At 36.9% G+C, this 19487-nt stretch overlaps 1 protein-coding gene across 1 annotated transcript; it reads left to right on the top strand.

Annotated features, from left to right (window-relative positions):
• The first annotated feature begins 270 nt into the window (after positions 1 to 270).
• Positions 271 to 19469, top strand: LOC127632118 (transmembrane protein 87A-like). The gene is made up of 21 exons (XM_052110626.1): positions 271 to 542; positions 992 to 1064; positions 1187 to 1275; positions 1375 to 1494; positions 1682 to 1732; positions 5215 to 5280; positions 5501 to 5569; positions 7515 to 7623; positions 7823 to 7884; positions 8079 to 8262; positions 8979 to 9078; positions 9902 to 9995; positions 10163 to 10234; positions 12114 to 12222; positions 13440 to 13498; positions 13604 to 13707; positions 14624 to 14697; positions 15387 to 15448; positions 16050 to 16102; positions 16353 to 16383; positions 16863 to 19469. The coding sequence occupies exons 1-21, from the start codon at positions 405 to 407 to the stop codon at positions 16902 to 16904; spliced, it is 1761 nt and encodes a 586-aa protein (XP_051966586.1). The 5' UTR covers positions 271 to 404; the 3' UTR covers positions 16905 to 19469.
• The last annotated feature ends 18 nt before the right edge of the window (positions 19470 to 19487 follow it).

The following is a 19487-nucleotide window of genomic DNA, read 5'->3' as shown; positions in this document are numbered from 1 at the left end:
AACCAAATGCCTTGATGGCTTGTATTAAAAAAGGGTGTTCGATTGTGTCGAACGCTTTGTAAAAATCAAGAAACAAAACGAAGGCGTCAGCATAGTCAAGCAAGTCTAAAACGAGTCTTATGTTATTGCTAATGTGGCGGTTTTCTGCAGTTATTGAATTTAAATCAGATTTTATTCTATTTGCATATACAGAGGCCAGAATTTTATAATCTATAGTTAATAATGTGATTGGACGCCAATTATCAATTAAGTGAGGGTCTTTACCAGGTTTCGGGATCAAGGAAATAATGCCTTGCTTCATTGTTGTGGTCATTTCCCCTTGATCAAGGAAAAATCGCTGTTAAGGGAAGTGAAGTTGGTTCTGCTCGCGTAGAAGTTGTCACGCCCTCTGTTTCCTTGTAGCAATGGCGACTGTTACGACCGAGTCACTGGTGTCGATAAGACTTAGAGGAGTATTATTAGTTACCATTATTAATTGCGTATTATTTCGACCAGTGACTGCAATATCTGAGCCGGGCAAATGGATCCTGAACGTGGACAACGTAAGTGCATCATCTGTGCTTGTGCAGTATCCTAGTGAATTGTTGACGCTCGAACCGCAGTACTGCCTTGTAGAGTGATTATGATAAGATACTACCCAACAATGACCATCATTTAAATGCTATAATTTTGAAATGGGGCTTGCTAAAATGACATTATGTGCTAGCATGTCCTGAAGGCTAAACTGCATAGATGTCATGGTGTTTAGGCTAAGCTAGGCAATAAAACGGTTTATTATCTTACTATACAATAAAACAAGATTTTTGTTCTTGTTCTGGTATAGCTGACTACATAATGCTAGGTAATAATCAGTGTAATAGTAATGATGTTCCCTAGTGGACGACCATTTAAAAAATGCATTTAATCTATTCTATCTACAAAAATCTAATCCACTTTTGGCAACCTATAAGGTCAATAAATGGTAATGATTCTCATTTTTTGTCTCTTTCAGGAAATTATAAAGAAGCAAAACTACTTCTATTTTCCAAAGACAATGTTCAATGACAGTCTCATTGAACTGAAGTGTGAGTATATGCTTGAATTGATCTGTTTCTGCAAATTAATTTTATTTGAACTCTAATGCAGAAGCAGCTGTGTCATGTTTTGGCTGCATTCTGCCTTGTGTTAAACAATGCGTATGCTGTAGGGCTCACTGAAAAGTGCGAGTCTGTAGAACTCAGTATATCATGGTATTTGCGGAGTTCCCCTTGCCACGATGAAGTGTTTGGTCTTGATGTGAGTACTGTTTATAAAATTATTTCAGTATCAAGCTGTGCTACTTTTGACCAGATTTACAGCATGTTAACATGCACCATTTTCTGCTCCTTTGAAAAGACTGAAATGGTAAAAGAGTATTTTGGCAATGCTCAAGTGCAACGTGAAGGAGGCAATGGATTCTACATAACCCACAAGTACCCTCCCATAAAGTGCACCCAACATATGGCTGAAAATGTGGTATGTGGAATCTTTTCTTGTTCATATTACATCACGTTATATTATGCTGAAGGATGTACATTTTGGATTGTTATTTGTTTAGTGAAGTCAGGTTGATATAGTCTTAGCCTATTTGATTCCCAGTGTTTAGCATGAATGCTAAAGAATCTGTCGTTAAATGTTTTTTCTCTTTATTTTCGTGTCACAGTTTGCAGTAAAAGAGCTTGATAAGCCAATGAAACTGGAACCACTATCTCAGGTGAGTTAAATTGCTCCTGTAAAAAACAGGGTTTTTGTTTGCATAGAATGCATGCATTATTATTGATCATCTGTGCAATTAGAGCCTAAAAGTAATAGTTTACCCCAAAATTAAAATGATCTCATCATTTACTCACCCTCATGCCATCCCAGATGTGTATGACTTTCTTTCTTCTACAAAACACAAACAAAGATTTTTGGTAGAATATCTCAACTCTGCAGGTCCATTCAATGCAAGTGAATGCTGACAAATCTTTGAAGCTTCAAAAATCACATAATGGCAGCATAAAAGTAATTCATAAGCCTCCAGTGGTTTAATCCATGTCTCCTGAAGAAATACAATCAGTATTGGGTGAGAGCAGATCAAAATGTAACTCCTTAAATCGTATACTATGTAAGATTTAAACTTTACATATTTAAAAGATTTTAAATCTTATACTACTATAAATCTTGACATCAGCAGTCTCTTTAGCGATCATGATTTCAAGCTCAATAACACTTCCTTGCGCCATCTAGCACTCTGTGGCTGTGTCTCGTTTCGAAGGCTGTATGCTAGATAGGATGCATCCTTTGAAGGCTGTAGTCCCCCTTTAATCAAGCCTTGTTTAAATGATACTGCTTTCGTAGGACAAACGGAAACGGAATGTAACATGGTTGCTATGAAGGCACGCCACCCTTTAACAAGCACAAGCACTTTGAATGAGAAGGGAACAAAGTCCCTTTTGAAGGGAATATATGAGGTAAAATTTAGGAGAGTTATAATGATGTAGAGAGAAAAGAAAATAGATTTTATAGGTGTACTTTTAGTCTAATACTTTATTTTAATTATATATTAATATAATTATACATATTATATACTCTGCACTCATCTACCGAGGTACTTCTACTTGGGAATTATCATTCCCTCTTTGAACATCATATTTACAGGCAAATTAGCATTATTTTTTGAAGCAAAGCATTGTGGGTTGTGAGTGTCCACAAAGGATATACAGGTGAAACTCGAAAAATTAGAATATTGTGCAAAAGTTCATTACTTTCAGTAATTCAACTTAAAAGGTGAAACTAATATATTATATAGACTCATTACAAGCAAAGTAAGATATTTCAAGCCTTTATTTGATATAATTTTGATGATTATGGCTTACAGCTTATGAAAACCCCAAATTCTCAGAAAATTAGAATATTGCATGAAATCAATAAACAAAAAAAGGATTTTAAATACAGAAATGTCGGCCCTCTGAAAAGTATAATCATGCATATGTACTCAGTACTTGGTTTGGGCCCCTTTTGCATTAATTACTGCCTCAGTGCGGCGTGGCATGGATGCTATCAGCCTGTGGCACTGCTGAGGTGTTATGGAAGACCAAGATGCTTCAATAGCGGCCTTCAGCTCTTCTGCATTGTTTGGTCTCATGTCTCTCATCTTTCTCTTGGCAATGCCCCATAGATTCTCTATGGGGTTCAGGTCAGGCGAGTTTGCTGGCCAATCAAGCACAGTAATACCATGGTCATTGAACCAGGTTTTGGTACTTTTGGCAGTGTGGGCAGGTGCCAAGTCCTGCTGGAAAATGAAGTCAACATCTCCATAAAGCTTGTCTGCTGAAGGAAGCATGAAGTGCTCTAAAATGTCCCAGTAGACGGCTGCGTTGACTCTGGACTTAATAAAGCACAGTGGACCAACACCAGCCGATGACATGGCTCCCCAAACCAACACAGACTGTGGAAACTTCACACTGGACTTCAAGCATCTTGGATTGTGTGCCTCTCCATTCTTCCTCCAGACTCTGGGACCTTGGTTTCCAAATGAGATGCAAAATTTGCTGTCATCAGAAAAGAGGACTTTGGACCACTGAGCAACAGACCAGTTCTTTTTTTCTTTAGCCCAGGTAAGACGTTTGACATTTGAAGCCCATGTCCAGGACCCGTCTGTGTGTGGTGGCTCTTGATGCAGTAACTCCAGCCTCAGTCCACTCCTTGTGAAGCTCCCCACACATTTGAATGGCCTTTTCCTGACAATCCTCTCCAGGCTACGGTCATCCCTGCTGCTTGTGTACCTTTTTCTTCCACACTTTTCCCTTCCACTTAACTTTCTATTAATGTGCTTTGATACAGCACTTTGAGAACATCCAACTTCTTTTGCAATTACCTTTTGAGGCTTTCCCTCCTTGTGGAGGGTGTCAATGATGGTTTTCTGCACAACTGTCAGGTCAGCAGTCTTCCCCATGATTGTGAATTCAACTGAACCAGACTGAGAGACCATTTAAAGGCTCAGGAACCCTTTGCAGGTGTTTAGCTGATTAGAGTGTGACACTTTGAGCCTACAATACTGAACCTTTTCACAATATTCTAATTTTCTGAGATTCTGAATTTGGGGTTTTCATAAGCTGTAAGCCATAATCATCAAAATTATATCAAATAAAGGCTATATAATATATTAGTTTCACCTTTTAAGTTGAATTACTGAAATTAATGAACTTTTGCACGATATTCTAATTTTTCGAGTTTCACCTGTACCTCATGCATCCTCCGAATTCCCGTGAATTCACATTGGAAGGCTGCATTTGAAGTGTCCTACTCGCTTTTCTGAAACGAGACAGTCTCGATGACGTAAGCGGCCGACAGATATGACCTCCGGAGGATGCAGCCTTCTAAACCAGACACAGCCTTTGCATGCGCCAAACACTAGGAGGTATAATTAAGCTTGAAATCATGATTGTGCCTAGAGACTGCAATAGCAAAATGTTCCGTGAAAAATTAGTTGCATTTTTGTCTATTCTCACCCAAAACCTATTGGGTTGCTTCAGAAGACATTGATTAAACCAGGAGTTGTATGGATTATTTTATGATGCCTTTATGTGCTTTTTAAAGCTTCAAAGTTTTTGTCACCATTCACTTACATCGAATAGATCTACTGAGATAATCTTCTAAAAATCTTTGTTTGTGTTCTGCAGAAGAAAGTAAGTTATACACATCTGGAATGGCATGAGGTTGAGTAAATAATGAGAGAACTTAAAGTTTTGGGTGAACTATTCCTTTAAATTGTATTTACTTTATTAGCCTTAATAACTGATGCAAATTTGCACAGTAACTCTGTCTCACTATTTGACAGGCTTTGGCAGTTGACCAGTTGTAGTACTTTTCTAAATAACCAGTACTGGAAAAACCAGCAGATGTAGTTGTTAATATGACTGTCTGGTCTAACCAGTTGTGACATTGTGGTTCTTGTGAGTGTGTACCTAGTTTTATGTTGCAAATTTCCCTTCCGTAATCTTGAACAAAACTTATCTCTAGCTAGTCAATTGCTTGGAAACAACAGGGGGAAAGGCATACATTTTCTCAAAAGGTGCGGGGGGAGAAGCTCTCTCTTTCTTTCTGAAAGCACAGAATAGGATATGATGACAAAATGGTGAAAAATGATTTGCATCAAATAGGTGGCTGCTGTAAACCTATTCAGTGCAGGAAAAACAATGTCTCTTTTTACAGCCAACCTCAAGTACTCAAGGCAGGCGGAGGAGAGACACCGAAAAGACAGAAGAACAAGACAAAAATGTGGGTTCACAAATAATATATATTTATAATTTACATAAAATATATATTATTATAAATATTAAACACACAAATGCATTTATACCTGAAGAAAACCCATTCATGCTTCGAGACTTGGTTATTAGATTAATGTGATGTAACATGTCTTGTATAAAGTTTCTGGTCAACAACAGGATGTTTTAAGACTGAAATACAGGTAAACAAATGTACCCAATGTTTGCAGGATCAGGCTGCCGCAAAAACTGAATTTAGTGCTGCAACAAGCAAAGACTCTTCATCAGTGGATACCCTGGTGAGTATTACAGCACAAAAACATGATTCATAAGCTATATACATACATACTGTAACTATATATATATATATATATATATATATATATATATATATATATATATATATATATATATATATATATATACACACACACACAGTATCTCACAAAAGTGAGTACACCCCTCACATTTTTGTAAATATTTGATTATATCTTTTCATGTGACAACACTGAAGAAATGACACTTTGCTACAATGTAAAGTAGTGAGTGTATAGCTTGTTTAACAGTGTAAATTTGCTGTCCCCTCAAAATAACTCAACACGAAAGTGTTTAACCACTGTTCAAATGCACTTTGGATTGCATCATTTATATGTATACACTTTTTCCTTCTGAAAGGACTAAATATTAAAGGAAACAAATGACAATGAAGTGCAAAGTAATCGCTTCAGTAATCAAAATACTTTTGTGAATGTAACTGTATTCTAATTACCAATTATTTAAATTGTAATTGTATTTTGTTACTCCCCAACTGTCTGTGTGTGTGTGTGTGTGTGTGTGTGTGAGCGTGTATTTATCACTTTGTGGGTACCAAATGTCCCCATAAGGATAGTAAAACCCGAAATTTTTGACCTTGTGGGGACATTTTGTCGGTCCCCATGAGGAAAACAGCTTATAAATCATACTAAATTATGTTTTTGAAAATGTAAAAATGCAGAATGTTTTCTGTCAGGGTTAGGTTTAGGGGTAGGGTTAGGTTTAGGGGATAGAATATAAAGTTTGTACAGTATAAAAACCATTATGTCTATGGAAAGTCCCCATAAAACATGGAAACACAACGTGTGTGTGTGTGTGTGTGTGTGTGTGTGTGTGTGTGTGTGTGTGTGTGTGTGTGTGTGTGTGTGTGTGTGTGTGTGTGTGTATACACATGTATATATGTACACTGATCAGCCACAACATTAAAACCACCTGCCTAATATTGTGTAGGTCCCCCCTTGTGCTGCCAAAACAGCATTCTGAGATTATATTTTTCTCACCACAGTTGCACAGAGCGTTTATCTGAGTTAATGTAGACTTTGTCAGTTTGAGCCAGTTTGGCATTCTCTGTTGACCTCTCTCATCAACAAGGCATTTCCATTTGCAGAACTGCCACTAACTGGATGTTTTTTGTTTTAGGCACCATTCTGAGTAAATTCTACAGACTGTTGTGTGTGAAAATCCCAGGAGATCAGTAGTTACAGAAATACACAAACCAGCCCATCTGTCACCAACCATCATGCCGTGGTCCAAATTACTTAAATATTTTTGCCCCATTCTGATGGTTGATGTGAACATTAACAGAAGCTCCTGACCATGAGTATTTCTGTAACTGCTGATCTCCTGTCATTTTCACACACAACACTCTCTAGAATTTACTAAAAAATAAATAAAAAAACAGCCAGTGAGTGGCAGTTCTGTGGATGGAAATGCCTTGTTGATGAGAGAAGTCAAAGTCTATGACAAAGTCATAGACTTTGAACTGACAAAGTCTATAGTAAACCGCTCTGTACAATTGTGGTGCGAAGAATATCATATCAATGCTATTCTGAGATGCGGGTTGGTGCTGTTGGTGGCACGAGGGGGACCTACACAATATTAGGCATGTGGGTTTAATCAGTGTAATATATATATATATATATATATTATATATATATTAGTATACACCATTTAGCCACAACATTAAAACCACCTGGTATATAAATATATATGCTGTATGTGTAAATGTATATATGTACTGCGTGTGTGATGTGCGTGTGTGTGTGCGTGTATGCGGCGTGTTTGTGTGTGTGTGCGTGCGTAGTGTGTATGCGTGTGTGTGTGTGTGCTGTGTATGTGTATATATATATATATATATATATATATATATATATATATATATATATATATATATATATTAGTCTTTACAGTGCTTTTTTGTTGTTTTGGCAGAGGTCTAAAACAGACAACACAGTGGCACAAACCTGGGAAGACAGCCCTTACATGTTCATCATCATAATTGAGGAGCCTCAACCTTCAACAATGCAATGGAACATACAGTGTAAGATTAAGTTTTGACTTACCTGAAGGATGAAGTGAGGTTGAATGAAGTAATCAACTAGCTGTGGAGCTCATAGAGCCAGATATTGATTATCAGTCTTAAGTTTTGTGTGTATTAGGCCTATTAATTATTCCAGCCAAGAATGCTTTTTCTGTATGTAACATTAATATGAGGCTCTTTTCAATTTCTCGAACCACAGTGGAGGTCAGAATGAGGGGCCCCCATGACTATATTTCGGCATCTGAATGGCCTTTGATGATTGTGAGTATACATTGTTTTGGTTATTTCTGGTTATGCTCCGTTGCATAAATTCTTGTAGATTTATAATTTAAAGCAAGCGTTGCACTATGTTTTGCGCTGAATTTGGTATACATTTTTCTTTTACAATAGCTTCCACCTCATTGTGCATTTCAAAGGCTCCATTTTGCTCCATTGTGGCTTTCAATTGTTTTCAGTTCTACATGGTGATGTGCATAATCTATGTGATTCTGGGTGTGCTGTGGTTGGCTCTTTCGGCTTGTTACTGGAGAGATCTGCTGCGGATTCAGTTCTGGATTGGAGGAGTAATCTTCCTGGGCATGCTTGAGAAGGCGGTCTACTATGCAGAGTTCCAGAGTATCCGCTATGATGGCCACTCAGGTAACATGAGAAGTCTTCCAAATAAAATGGAGATAAGTCATTGTTTAATGATTGAGCTGGTTCAGTATGTTTAGTTATTCCTTTTGCTAGAACATATCAAATGATCATAGCAAACACATAACTTGGAAGTAGAATTGAGGCCATGTTGGTAGTACAACATAATAATGGATGTTGTTCAATGTTTAATACAAATAATAAGCTAATTTTCCCTTTTTCTACACAAAGGAAAATGTTTAGTTATAGAATATAATCTAGTTGTCCACTATGTATGGCGCATGTAATGAATAACGTACTGTCAGAGGGTGAATGTCGCATCAGGCTGCTTACAGTCTTTTATCAACCAAAAGGTTCATTTAAATTATATGCTGTACAATATTCTGCTTATAACAGCTACTTGACAAATAAATAAATGGACATGAAGTATTGAAGTGAGTTGAAACGTATGTATTATGTGAGGGGAAAATAAAATGCGAAGCAAAATGAGAGACACAAATCTAGCACAACTATGTAGGAAATCGGTTGGCTGGAACAATGGTCATTTTATAAAGTTTTGTGCTCATTATACAAAATGTAATAAGCTATTTAATAATCCTAAATATCCTGAGCTGTGTGTAGGCTTATGTTTACTGTGAGATAATTATGTTTAATTTAGCTTTTAAGCCATGGTAAGTTTGACTATTTGAATGTAGTTTTTATATTTATGTGTGTGTGTGTAGTTCAAGGTGCAGTGGTTTTTGCTGAGGTGCTTTCGGCTGTGAAAAGAACCCTGGCTCGAGTGCTTGTCATCATTGCTAGCCTTGGATATGGCATAGTCAAGTAAGTTGTTGTTTAAGCAGTGATGCCTGTAGCCTCACACATGAATAAAATGGATTAGAATATGATTGCTCATGCCGCTTTGGCTCAAAACGATACTATTAAACTCTGTGTCGTTTCTTGCTCTTATTTCGCAAGAGGCCTTTATTCAATTGTAATACCATGTTCTTGAAATCTAAAATTTTCCTCTGATGGGAGAAGACTTGGGGAGGACTAAAATTATTGCTGTGATTCCATGCTACAAAAAGCAACCTTTCACCTTTTAAAAATGCTCAACTCAAGCGTTACTATTTTGGTAACTCAACGAATGCCCTAATGTTCTGCAAATAAGGATGTTTGGAACACCCTGACACTTTGTCCTAACCAGGTGTGACATTATAAAGCAACAAGTGATTTACAATCACATCCTTGTAAAGCTTGTGTTTTTGTCCTAACCATCTGTGACTGCAACAAGCAACAGGACATTTTGGCGGTCTTTTGCTTTCTAATTTGTCATGCTGGGAAGCCCCGCCCACACTGAAATCTCATTGGTCAAATTTCCTGCTCCATATATCTGTATATTAAACATCAAATATTTTTTTATTGGCTGTAATGTGTATCATATTGTGTAGTAATTTCACGAGCAGTGTGGACAGACAAATTGCTCGTTGCTGGAGATGTGTTGCATTGCGTGCGCCTGGTTAGGACACATCTGTGTTAGGCTCTTGTGAGGGTAATGCCTTTAAAACCAATTTGAAAGATGTGGAGCATTTCACCATAAGAAATGTGTTCTTTAACCTTGAGTGGTATTTATACATTTGCATTTGTAATAACATTTATGCTGCAGGCCAAGACTAGGAGCATTGCTGCACAGAGTGGTGGGGGTGGGACTGCTCTACCTTGTCTTCTCCATCATCGAGGGTGTCTTGAGAGTCAATACGGTAAGGAGAGTCACACCACTGTAATGGAGCACATGATATGTACTAAAAAATAATCAAAGGAAACGGTTAAAAAATGTGTCTCTACTTTTGTGACAAATCTCCTAATTTAAAGTAATAGTGATGTTGCTGCACCATCCCTTGTGAAGCTTAATGTTTCTCTCTCACAGGAACATGGTGGTTCAAGCAGACTGCTTTGTGACATTGTTATGGCCCTCATTGATTCTTGTATTGTGTGGTGGATATCCTTTCACAAGTCAACCATCTACTGTATTAAGTCCATGTTATAATGGAGTTCTTCCACATTGGTGTACATTAGGAAAGATTATTGGAAATGAATTGTAAAAGCAACAGAGTAGAATGTATGTTTTGTATTGCAGGAACTTCAGGAAGCCATATAATGGGAAACCATTGGTTTTTTTTTTATATTGAATAGAATGTTCGCTATTTCCTATTGCTTGTCAGTTACAGGTGGTATTAGGAGGAGGGACATTCTCATGCTAGATAGCATTTGATTGGACGAAATGAGTAAGCGCACGATGATTCATCATTATTTTTGGGCTGTTTTCCTGGAAGAAGACACCCCAAAATTTTCACCCAATCTCATCATATAACCTCATGGCATCTCAGATATGTATGACTTTTTTCTTCTGCAGAACACAAATTTAGATTTTAAGAAGAATATCTCCGCTTTGTAGGTCCATGCAATGCAAGTGAATGGGTGCCAACATTTTTAAGCTCTCAAATCCACTTAAGGGCAACATGAAAGTACTCCAGATGACTGGTGATTAAATGCATATCTTCAAAAGCTATATGAATATATTAATTCTCCTCTCTGCTCAATCAATCTCCAAATGTAACTTCCACATTCTCCTTCTGTTTTTGGTGATTCGTGTATATTGGTGATTTGATGTATATCGCACCCTACTGGGCAGGGAGAAGAATTGACTTAAATATTGCTCTGTTTGTCACCCACACCTATAATATCGTGTCTGAAAACATAGATTTAACCACGTGGAGTCAGATGGATTACTTTTATGCTATATTTATGTGGATTTTGGAGCTTCAAAATTTTGGCACCCATTCACTTGCATTTTATGGACCTACAGAGCTTAATTATTCTTCTAAAAAAAAAATATATTTGTGTTCTGCAGAAGAAAGTCAGTCATATACATCTGGGATGCCAGATGAGTAAATCATGAGAGAATTTAAATTTGGGGGTAAACTATCCCTTTAAGTGAGTATATCTGATAAATTTTGTTTTGTTGACATTTTGAAGTGCTCTAGCATATTAGAGACCCTCAAAGGTCTCTAGACATGGACTAACCGTCACGAAACCACCAATCTTCTTTATTTTATGGGTTCTCATTTTCTTTGGCATTTGTTATGGTGGTGGTGTAAATTTATGATAATGCTTTGTGGTATGTCTTCGTTCCCCACTTTCAGTCTTGTCTCTAAGCTCACCTTGTGAGTAGCATGATGTGTATGTACCTTTGTTGGGCTGAATGTTGGTTTTGGTTTGCAGTGTATGAGCCTTTTAGGACCCTCTGATCATGGTGGTACTGTATGTGTGTGATGGTGCTGCTTTCCTCTTTCTTTCCCTCTCTCTTCCCCCTATATTGTTCTGCTAGGCTGAAGATGACCTAGTGTTTCTGGCTGCCATACCCTTGGCTGTTCTCGACTCTACCCTCTGCTGGTGGATATCCTCTGTTTCTGCAATGCTCTGTGTCTGTTCCTCTGTTTCTCGCCTTTCTCTCTTACTGGTTGTGTAGCAGTTGCCCTGTCTGTGTCTGATGTAGATCACCCCTCCTTTTGTCCTCATTTTCCCTGCAATTCCCTTTGATTTTCTCTCTTCATAAAGATTGAGATCAGAGATGCACAAGGGACAAACTCATTCACATTATAGTCAGGGGGTCAGGAAGACTTTCTTTTGTGGCTCTTGCTACAGTCAGCAGGGGTCACTAAACTCTACAGCCTATCCGCACCTTATCCAGAGCTCAATTCAGACTCCATGTTCAGTTCTCCATATATTATTTTTTGCTGCATGCATACGATGTTTGTCTGCTTTATATTGAGTTAGAAATATTATGTGATCTGATGTAGTCCTTGACACCCAGTCACATCTTCATTAGCCTGGCCCAGACAATGAAGCTCCTTCAGCTGAGGAGGAACGTGGTCAAGCTCTCCCTTTACCGACACTTCACCAACACGCTCATATTTGCCGTCATCGGTGAGCACAAGCTGCATGCTACTGCAATATTGTGCATAATGTCTTTTGAAATGTCTTAGGAATGATTGCATTGCTTGCAAATCTTTTGTTAATATGTCTTTTCATACTTTTTTCTGCACTTATTAAGCCCCATTCGTTTAACAACCTCAGTTCTTTTGTATTATACAACTACACAAAAGAAATTTAAGATTCATGTTTTAAAGGAGTGGTTCACCCCAAAAATGAAAATGCTCTTATCATTTATTTACCCTAATGCCATCTCAAATGTGTTTGACTTTTTTGAGATTTTAAGAACAATATCTCAGCTCTGTAGGTCCATACACTGCAAATAAATCTGACCAGAACACACAAGGCAGCTTAAAAGTAATCCATAAAACTCCAGTTGTTTAATCCATAGCTTCAGAAGTGTTCCAGTTGGTTTTGGGTGAGAACATCCCAAAATATTTTTCACTATAAATCTTGACATCAGCAGTCTCCTTGGCAATCTTGATTTTAAGCTTGATTACACTTCCTAGCACCATCTAGTGCTGTGAGCATGCGTCAGGAACAAGGAAGTGTAATCAAGCTTGTAATCATGATTGTGCCTAGAGACTGCAATGGCAAGTGTGTACATTGAGAAAAGATTTACATTTTGGTCTGTTCTTACCCAAAACTGCTTGGATTGCTTCAGAAGACATGGATTAACCACTGGAGTATGGACTACATTTATGTTGCATTTATGTGCTTTTTGGATCTTAAAAGTTTTTATCACCATACATTTGGATTGTATGGACCTACAGAGCTGAGATATTTAAAAAATCTTTGTGTTTGCAGAGGAAAGAATGTCATACACATTTGGGATGGCGTAAGGGGAAGTAAATGATTAGAGCATTTAAATTGTTGGGCTATTCCTTTAATATCTCCCTTTGAGTCTGATTGGTCTGTATCTGGGTTACATGGTTTATTATTGGAAAGTGAACCTTAATTAGGGAGTCTCCATCTCTCTCTCTCACTCTCTAGCTCACTACTTCTTTCCTTTCTTTTTATCTCTTTAGTTTTACAACTTAATAGTATTTTTACCAAAAGTACTATTGTACAGCAAAAGAATAGTACTTTAGTACTATTCTTTTGCTGCCTTGCAAGCACAGGTATTTCCTTTAGGAAATGCAAATCAAGTCATAAAGAAAGTTCATGTTTTTATCAATGATTCTAATTATGAAATTCTGATTCTCATTCAGCTTCTGTTATATTCATTATTTGGACAACAAAGACCTTCAAGTTATCAAAGTGCCAATCTGTAAGCATTCTTTAATAATATTTAACTAGTATTTATTAGGCATGGCCATTTTACCTTTTTATTTAAATCCATATAACTTACAGTGTATGACATGTATTCTTTTAGGACTGGAGGGAGCTGTGGATAGATGATGCATTCTGGCGCTTTCTTTTCTCAACTATCTTGCTCGTCATCATGTTCTTGTGGAGGCCATCAGCCAACAACCAGAGGTTAAAGCACTTCCCTTCTGTACATGTGTCAAAAGGGTACATTCAGACAGAATGCTTGCGCCAAAAAAATCTAGACAGTGCAACAAAAAGAACAGAACTACTTATTTATAATATAGAACAGATTGCTGATGACATCATATCACAGCGCTGCCATATTGCTATGCCCACACATTCCAATGTGCCTATTGACTTGACAGTGAGCATACATTAGTCATTCAGTCACTGATTTTAGATCTGAAATCTGCCTGCACATTCCTACAATGCAAATGTCCCACACATGTAATTATTTAAAGTCTGGAATTTGTCCTGTTTCTTGAAAGCCCTAGCGAGTTATGTGTATCTATGCCAAATAATATACCTCAAACTAACTTAATGGAGAACAGATCAAATTAATGTAAACAAGTTCACTGATGGATGGAATAACGCATTCAGTTTGGACAGCACCTAATGTGTCAAATTTGTACGTCTTTTAAGGGCCATTCACACATACAGTGATCTGCAGCGGTGCGCCAAAGTTGAGAAAAGTTTTATGCAAATGTCCAGAAATGTGATGCAGCAACCACCAATGGGAATGAATACGTTGTAGCTCATGTAATCCATGTCTTATAAGATACTATAGTCGAGTGTCAGCAAGTTGGTGAAGGTGAACGATTTTTCTGCTCTATAATTTTTCTCTTCCTGATTTGTGATTCCTTGTCAAAAATATTTTTTTTTACCGGCAATACATCTTGTTTGTGATCAGATTTCCAAAAGCTATGACCAGTTAGGCACCCCACCAATAACTTTAGGTTGACCAACAGTAACCCGGTGACCTCCTACGACGTTAACGCTGTCTGTTTGAACAGGCTGTGATGTTACAATTAAATGTTTTATGTACTGAGAGGAGCCTTATTCTCTGTACTTTTGAACTCCTCAGATATGCCTTCAGTCCACTGGTGGATGAGGTTAGTGAAGAAGAGGAAGGGGAGCAGCTAATGAATGAAGCCTTCGGTAAGAGTCTTGATTTACAAGTGAGCATAACACGTGTGAGATTTCAATAGTGCACAGTTTTTAAAAGATGACATAAGTTTAATTCTGCACATAGGACCATTGCAAGCTGTCATTATTTCTGCACTCAGTTATTTATGGAAATATTAATTCAGAAATGATGCAATTTTATTATGATAAATAAGATATTAATTTTTCAGGGACATGCTGCTTACATAGCGTCACATAAAAGGAAATAGTCAGGGTTCAATACTCAGTCGACAGCATTTGTGCATTTCAGCATAATGTTGATTACCGCAAAATGTTTTAGACTTGTTCCTCCTTTTTAAAATAAATAAATAAAGCAGAAACTGTTACAGTGGAAGTGAATGGGGCCAATCCCTCCATTTGAACCCTTCAAAAATTGGCCCAATTAAGTTCCATTGTAAGGATCTCACTGTATCCTTGATTTTTGAATTTTTGTTTTTTAGGGGAAAGGAGGAACGAGTCAAAATGTATTTTTGTGGTAATCAATATTATACCATAAATGCTGTTGATTGAGCTTAACTTGTATTGATCCTGAAATATTCCTTTAAGTTTTGAATGCTGCCTCCAGCAATTGATGTCTTTAGATCTGGTAGTCTGCCTTTGTTTCCTGTGCTTTTGTTTGACTGAGTTTAACCAGTTTTAACTAGTTATACTTGAATCCACAGAGGGTGTGAAAATGAGAGGAATGAAACCAGAGACAAATGGAAATGTAAAGGCCAGCAAAGTGGTAATGCACACTAATTCTTTACCCAAGAAAATGGGAGTAGTAAAAAAAAATATATATATATATATATATATATATTATTCTGTCATTATTTACTAACACTCATGCTGTTCCAAGCCTGTATGACTTTCTGTCTTCAGTGGAGCACAAAAGGAGATGTTTAGCTAAATGTTCGGGACTGACAACCTCATTCACCTTTCACTTTCATTGTAAGGAAAAACGATGCAATGCAAGTCTTATGATGACCAAAGCTGTCATTGTGTCATTCTCCTTTTGTGTTCCATGGAGGAAAGAAAATTATTTGGGATTGGAACAACATGAGGGTAAGTAAATAAAAAAAATAAAAAAATGTTGTGCACTATTCCTTTAAGAGTTATGACTATTTAAGTATTATTGTTGTCAAGGTCAGATTGCCCTACATGCTTCAGAGATGAAGACTAATATTTTCATAGAAAAAACCCTGTGTTTGTTACACTGAAAATCTTTCATGTTGTGTATTACCTGTGTGCCAGAGATATACTGAATAGTGTATTCAGATATACAGCAGATTCATAGAAGCCTCCAGCTCATTGTGAAATATGTTTTGTGTTTTTTTTCCATCCAGGATGAAGATCTCAAATGGGTTGAGGAGAACATTCCCTCTTCAATGGCTGATGTGTAAGTCCAGAGATCATATTCTAGCCACATGTGCAGAAATTATGCCATGGTAACTGTATATTTAGAATGAAAATATATGGGCATTCGTTTCAAAAAGTAATATCACTGTTCAGTGTGGCATTTGATCATTTGTAAACCCATCATCAGTTTGCCTGAAAAGCTTCTAGCAATCACTGCTTTTTCATTGACGTAAATGTTCTTGTGTTTTTGTTAATGGCCCCCATTTTTTTTCTTTTTTCTTTTTTTACAGTGCACTGCCACCTCTGCTAGACTCAGATGAGGTAAGGCCAATACTCTTAAGTGCCAGCAGTGGCCGCTCTTTGAGCTTGTACAGTAGAGCAGAGAGCGATCAGACTGTCACACAGTGTTTACCCTCGCTCCCTCTCTGTCTGTTGTTTTCTTTCTGCTTGGAACAAAAGGAGCAGTGAGGCTTTGGAGGTTTTCTGTCTAATAGGAGCTCACATAAGCTTGCATTGAACATATTCATTGCATACTGCAGCCACTATGGACAAACCTCTTAAAAAAAGGAGATCTGAGATTTCACACTACAATACCCGCAGGCTTTTTATAGGTGTTTATATAACCGTGTTGAATATTTAGGACATTTCAGTGTATTTCACAGCCCATTTTTAAAGATACACTGTATATATATATTACAATTGCTAAAATTGTGTATACTCATTTGCGCTATTAAAAAAATAAATGGATTCAAATTTATCTTGTAATTTTGGTATTAATAAATTTTTTTTCTCCCCCACAGGAGATTGTGACGACAAAATTTGAGATGTCCAAAATGGAGTAGGTCAATAAAGATGTATGTATTGTAAATAAAATGTATGTGTAATACAATGCACAATTGCTTTATCCCAAATGATAAGAGCTTTTCTTAAGTGACTTATGTAAATTTGTGAGACGATAAGTGTAATACACTAAAGGACTTTTGTTTTTATATTTAATTGCCTGTTTGTATTTATATATTCTCTGAAATTACGGTGTTCACGTTTCTTAAACATAACTGTAAATTGCTTCTATCTGTTGTTTACATATTTAAAGTACAAAATGTGATTAAAACATATTAGTTTGTGCATTGTGCTCTTTGTAAGAGGCTTTTGCACAACAATCCTCTTATTAATCACATTTAGATGGGAAAACATTTAAGATAAAGGCTGTCTCACCTGATTTTCATCAGTATGCTTTAGATTAAGAGTACCTCACTGACCTGGTGGTATTTTTAGTAAAAGTGGTCATTAAGTGTCATCTTGCTGCCCTGTGGACCATTAAGCAGATTGTTATTCAAAGGATTTTTTGTGTCTAATGCGAGTTTAATGATCTGTGTTTTATAGTCTATACAGAGTTGCCTGCCTCTGGGTGCAGTTTGATGACGAGTCAAAATAAGGATACCAGTATATTATTATTGTCAGACAACACTGTCTAAAATAAAGGGCAGGTTTACATGCTGGTCCCTTTAAAAAAGAATCTATATATCTACATAGATTTATTTGTAATTCTATAAACAAATTGTATATATACATTCTTCTCGAACTAGATAAACGGCTGAGCAAAGGACATACCTAGCAGTATATGTAGAGTGGAATAATTTGTTATAGATACAAGTTATTACTGTTGATTTTCGTTAACTTAAAAGACTTACTGCACAACATACGCTGAAGCCTGTACAGTCCACCCAGCTTTTTGCTGTCGATAGCTATTGATTTTCTCTTAAAGCCACATTCATTAAATCTGTCATATAGTGTCAATTTCACCCACTTGCCCGTACAGTTTGAATATCTCTGTCCTGTTTTGTCCCCATTAAATCTGCTGATTAACTGTTAATACACCCAAGCAGTTCTTCATTAACTCTGCCCCTGCGGAGAGCAATAGGAAATGGTGTTCCGAAACCTGTTGCTAGGCATTCTGTTAATCTTAAGTAAACGTGCTAATAACATGATCACAGAGAATTGGGTTTAAATGTTCGACAGCGTAGAAGTGGTCGAGGATGGTGCAATCATAATCACCTGTTTAATTGAAATATCTTGGAGATAAAGTAGGATATTAAATGGCAGTTAAAGCAAAACATTGGGATTTAATGATTTCCATGCAATCGAATATAAAATTATATTTGACACAACTGCCCATATTAAGGGTCTTACAGTTTTAGTCATAAGTTTACATACAGACAACTTAGCCAAATACATTTAAACTCACAATTCCTGATATTTAATCATAGAAAACATTCCCTGTCTTAGGTCAGTTAGGATCACTTTTTTTTCTTTTAAGAATGAAATGTCAAAATAGTTGAGAGAATGATTTATTTCAGTTTGTATTTCTTTCTTCACATTCCCAGTGGGTCAGAAATGTACATACACTTTGCTAGTATTGCCTTTACATTTTGTTTGGGATGGGGTTCCTTGGCTTGCAAGCCTTACCCTTTTTCCTCCAAACATAACGAAGGTCATCATGGCCAAACATTTTTTGTTTCATCAGGACATTTCTCCAAAAGATCTTTGTCCCCATGTGCACTTGCAAACTGTAGTCTGGCAGTTTTGGAGCAGCCTTTCAGGTTATGTCGATATAGGACTTGTTTTACTGTGGATATAGATACTTGTCTACCTGTTTCCTCCAGCATCTTCACAAGGTCCTTTGCTGCTGTTCTGGAATTGATTTGCTGAGTGGTATGATGGCTGCATGGTCCCATGGTGATTATACTTGTGTACTATTGTTTGTAGAGATGAATGTGGTACCTTTAAGCATTTGAAAATTGCTCCCAAGGATGAACCAGATTTGTGGAGGTCCACAATTTATTTTTCTGAGGTCTTGAATGATTTCCTCATGATCTCAAGCAAAGAGGCACTGAGTTTGAAGGTAAGCCTTAAAATACATCCAGAGGGACCCCTCCAGTTGAGTCCAATTAGCCTATCAGAAGCTAATTGCCTAAAGGCTTGACATAGTTTTTCTAAAATGCTTAAAGGCACAGTAAACTTCTGACCTACTGGAATTGTGATATAGTCAATTAAAGTGAAACAATCTGTAAACAATTGTTGGAAATATTACTTGTACAATGCAAAAAGTAGATGTCTTAAACGACCTGCCAAAACTATAGTTCGCTAATATGAAATCTGTGGAGTGGTTAAAAAATGGGTTTTAATGACTTCAACCTAAGTGTATGTAAACTTCTGACTTCTACTGCATATAATGTGTGCTTCCAGTATAATCAATAATTCCAAAGATGGGAATTATGCACTAATATCAAATTCACCCTATTTTGAGGGTGCATAAACAGATTCTCTGCATGTTTTACATTAGTTGTGCCTGTTGTACAATTGCTTCAAATGCCAAGTCTAATAAAATAATTAGTCTAATGATTAGTTTGCAATTTTGGCTTTTT

This window comes from Xyrauchen texanus, chromosome 38 (genome assembly GCF_025860055.1).
Source record: "Xyrauchen texanus isolate HMW12.3.18 chromosome 38, RBS_HiC_50CHRs, whole genome shotgun sequence".
Classification (NCBI taxonomy): domain Eukaryota; kingdom Metazoa; phylum Chordata; class Actinopteri; order Cypriniformes; family Catostomidae; genus Xyrauchen; species Xyrauchen texanus.
This window is presented reverse-complemented; position numbering and strand designations above follow the sequence as displayed.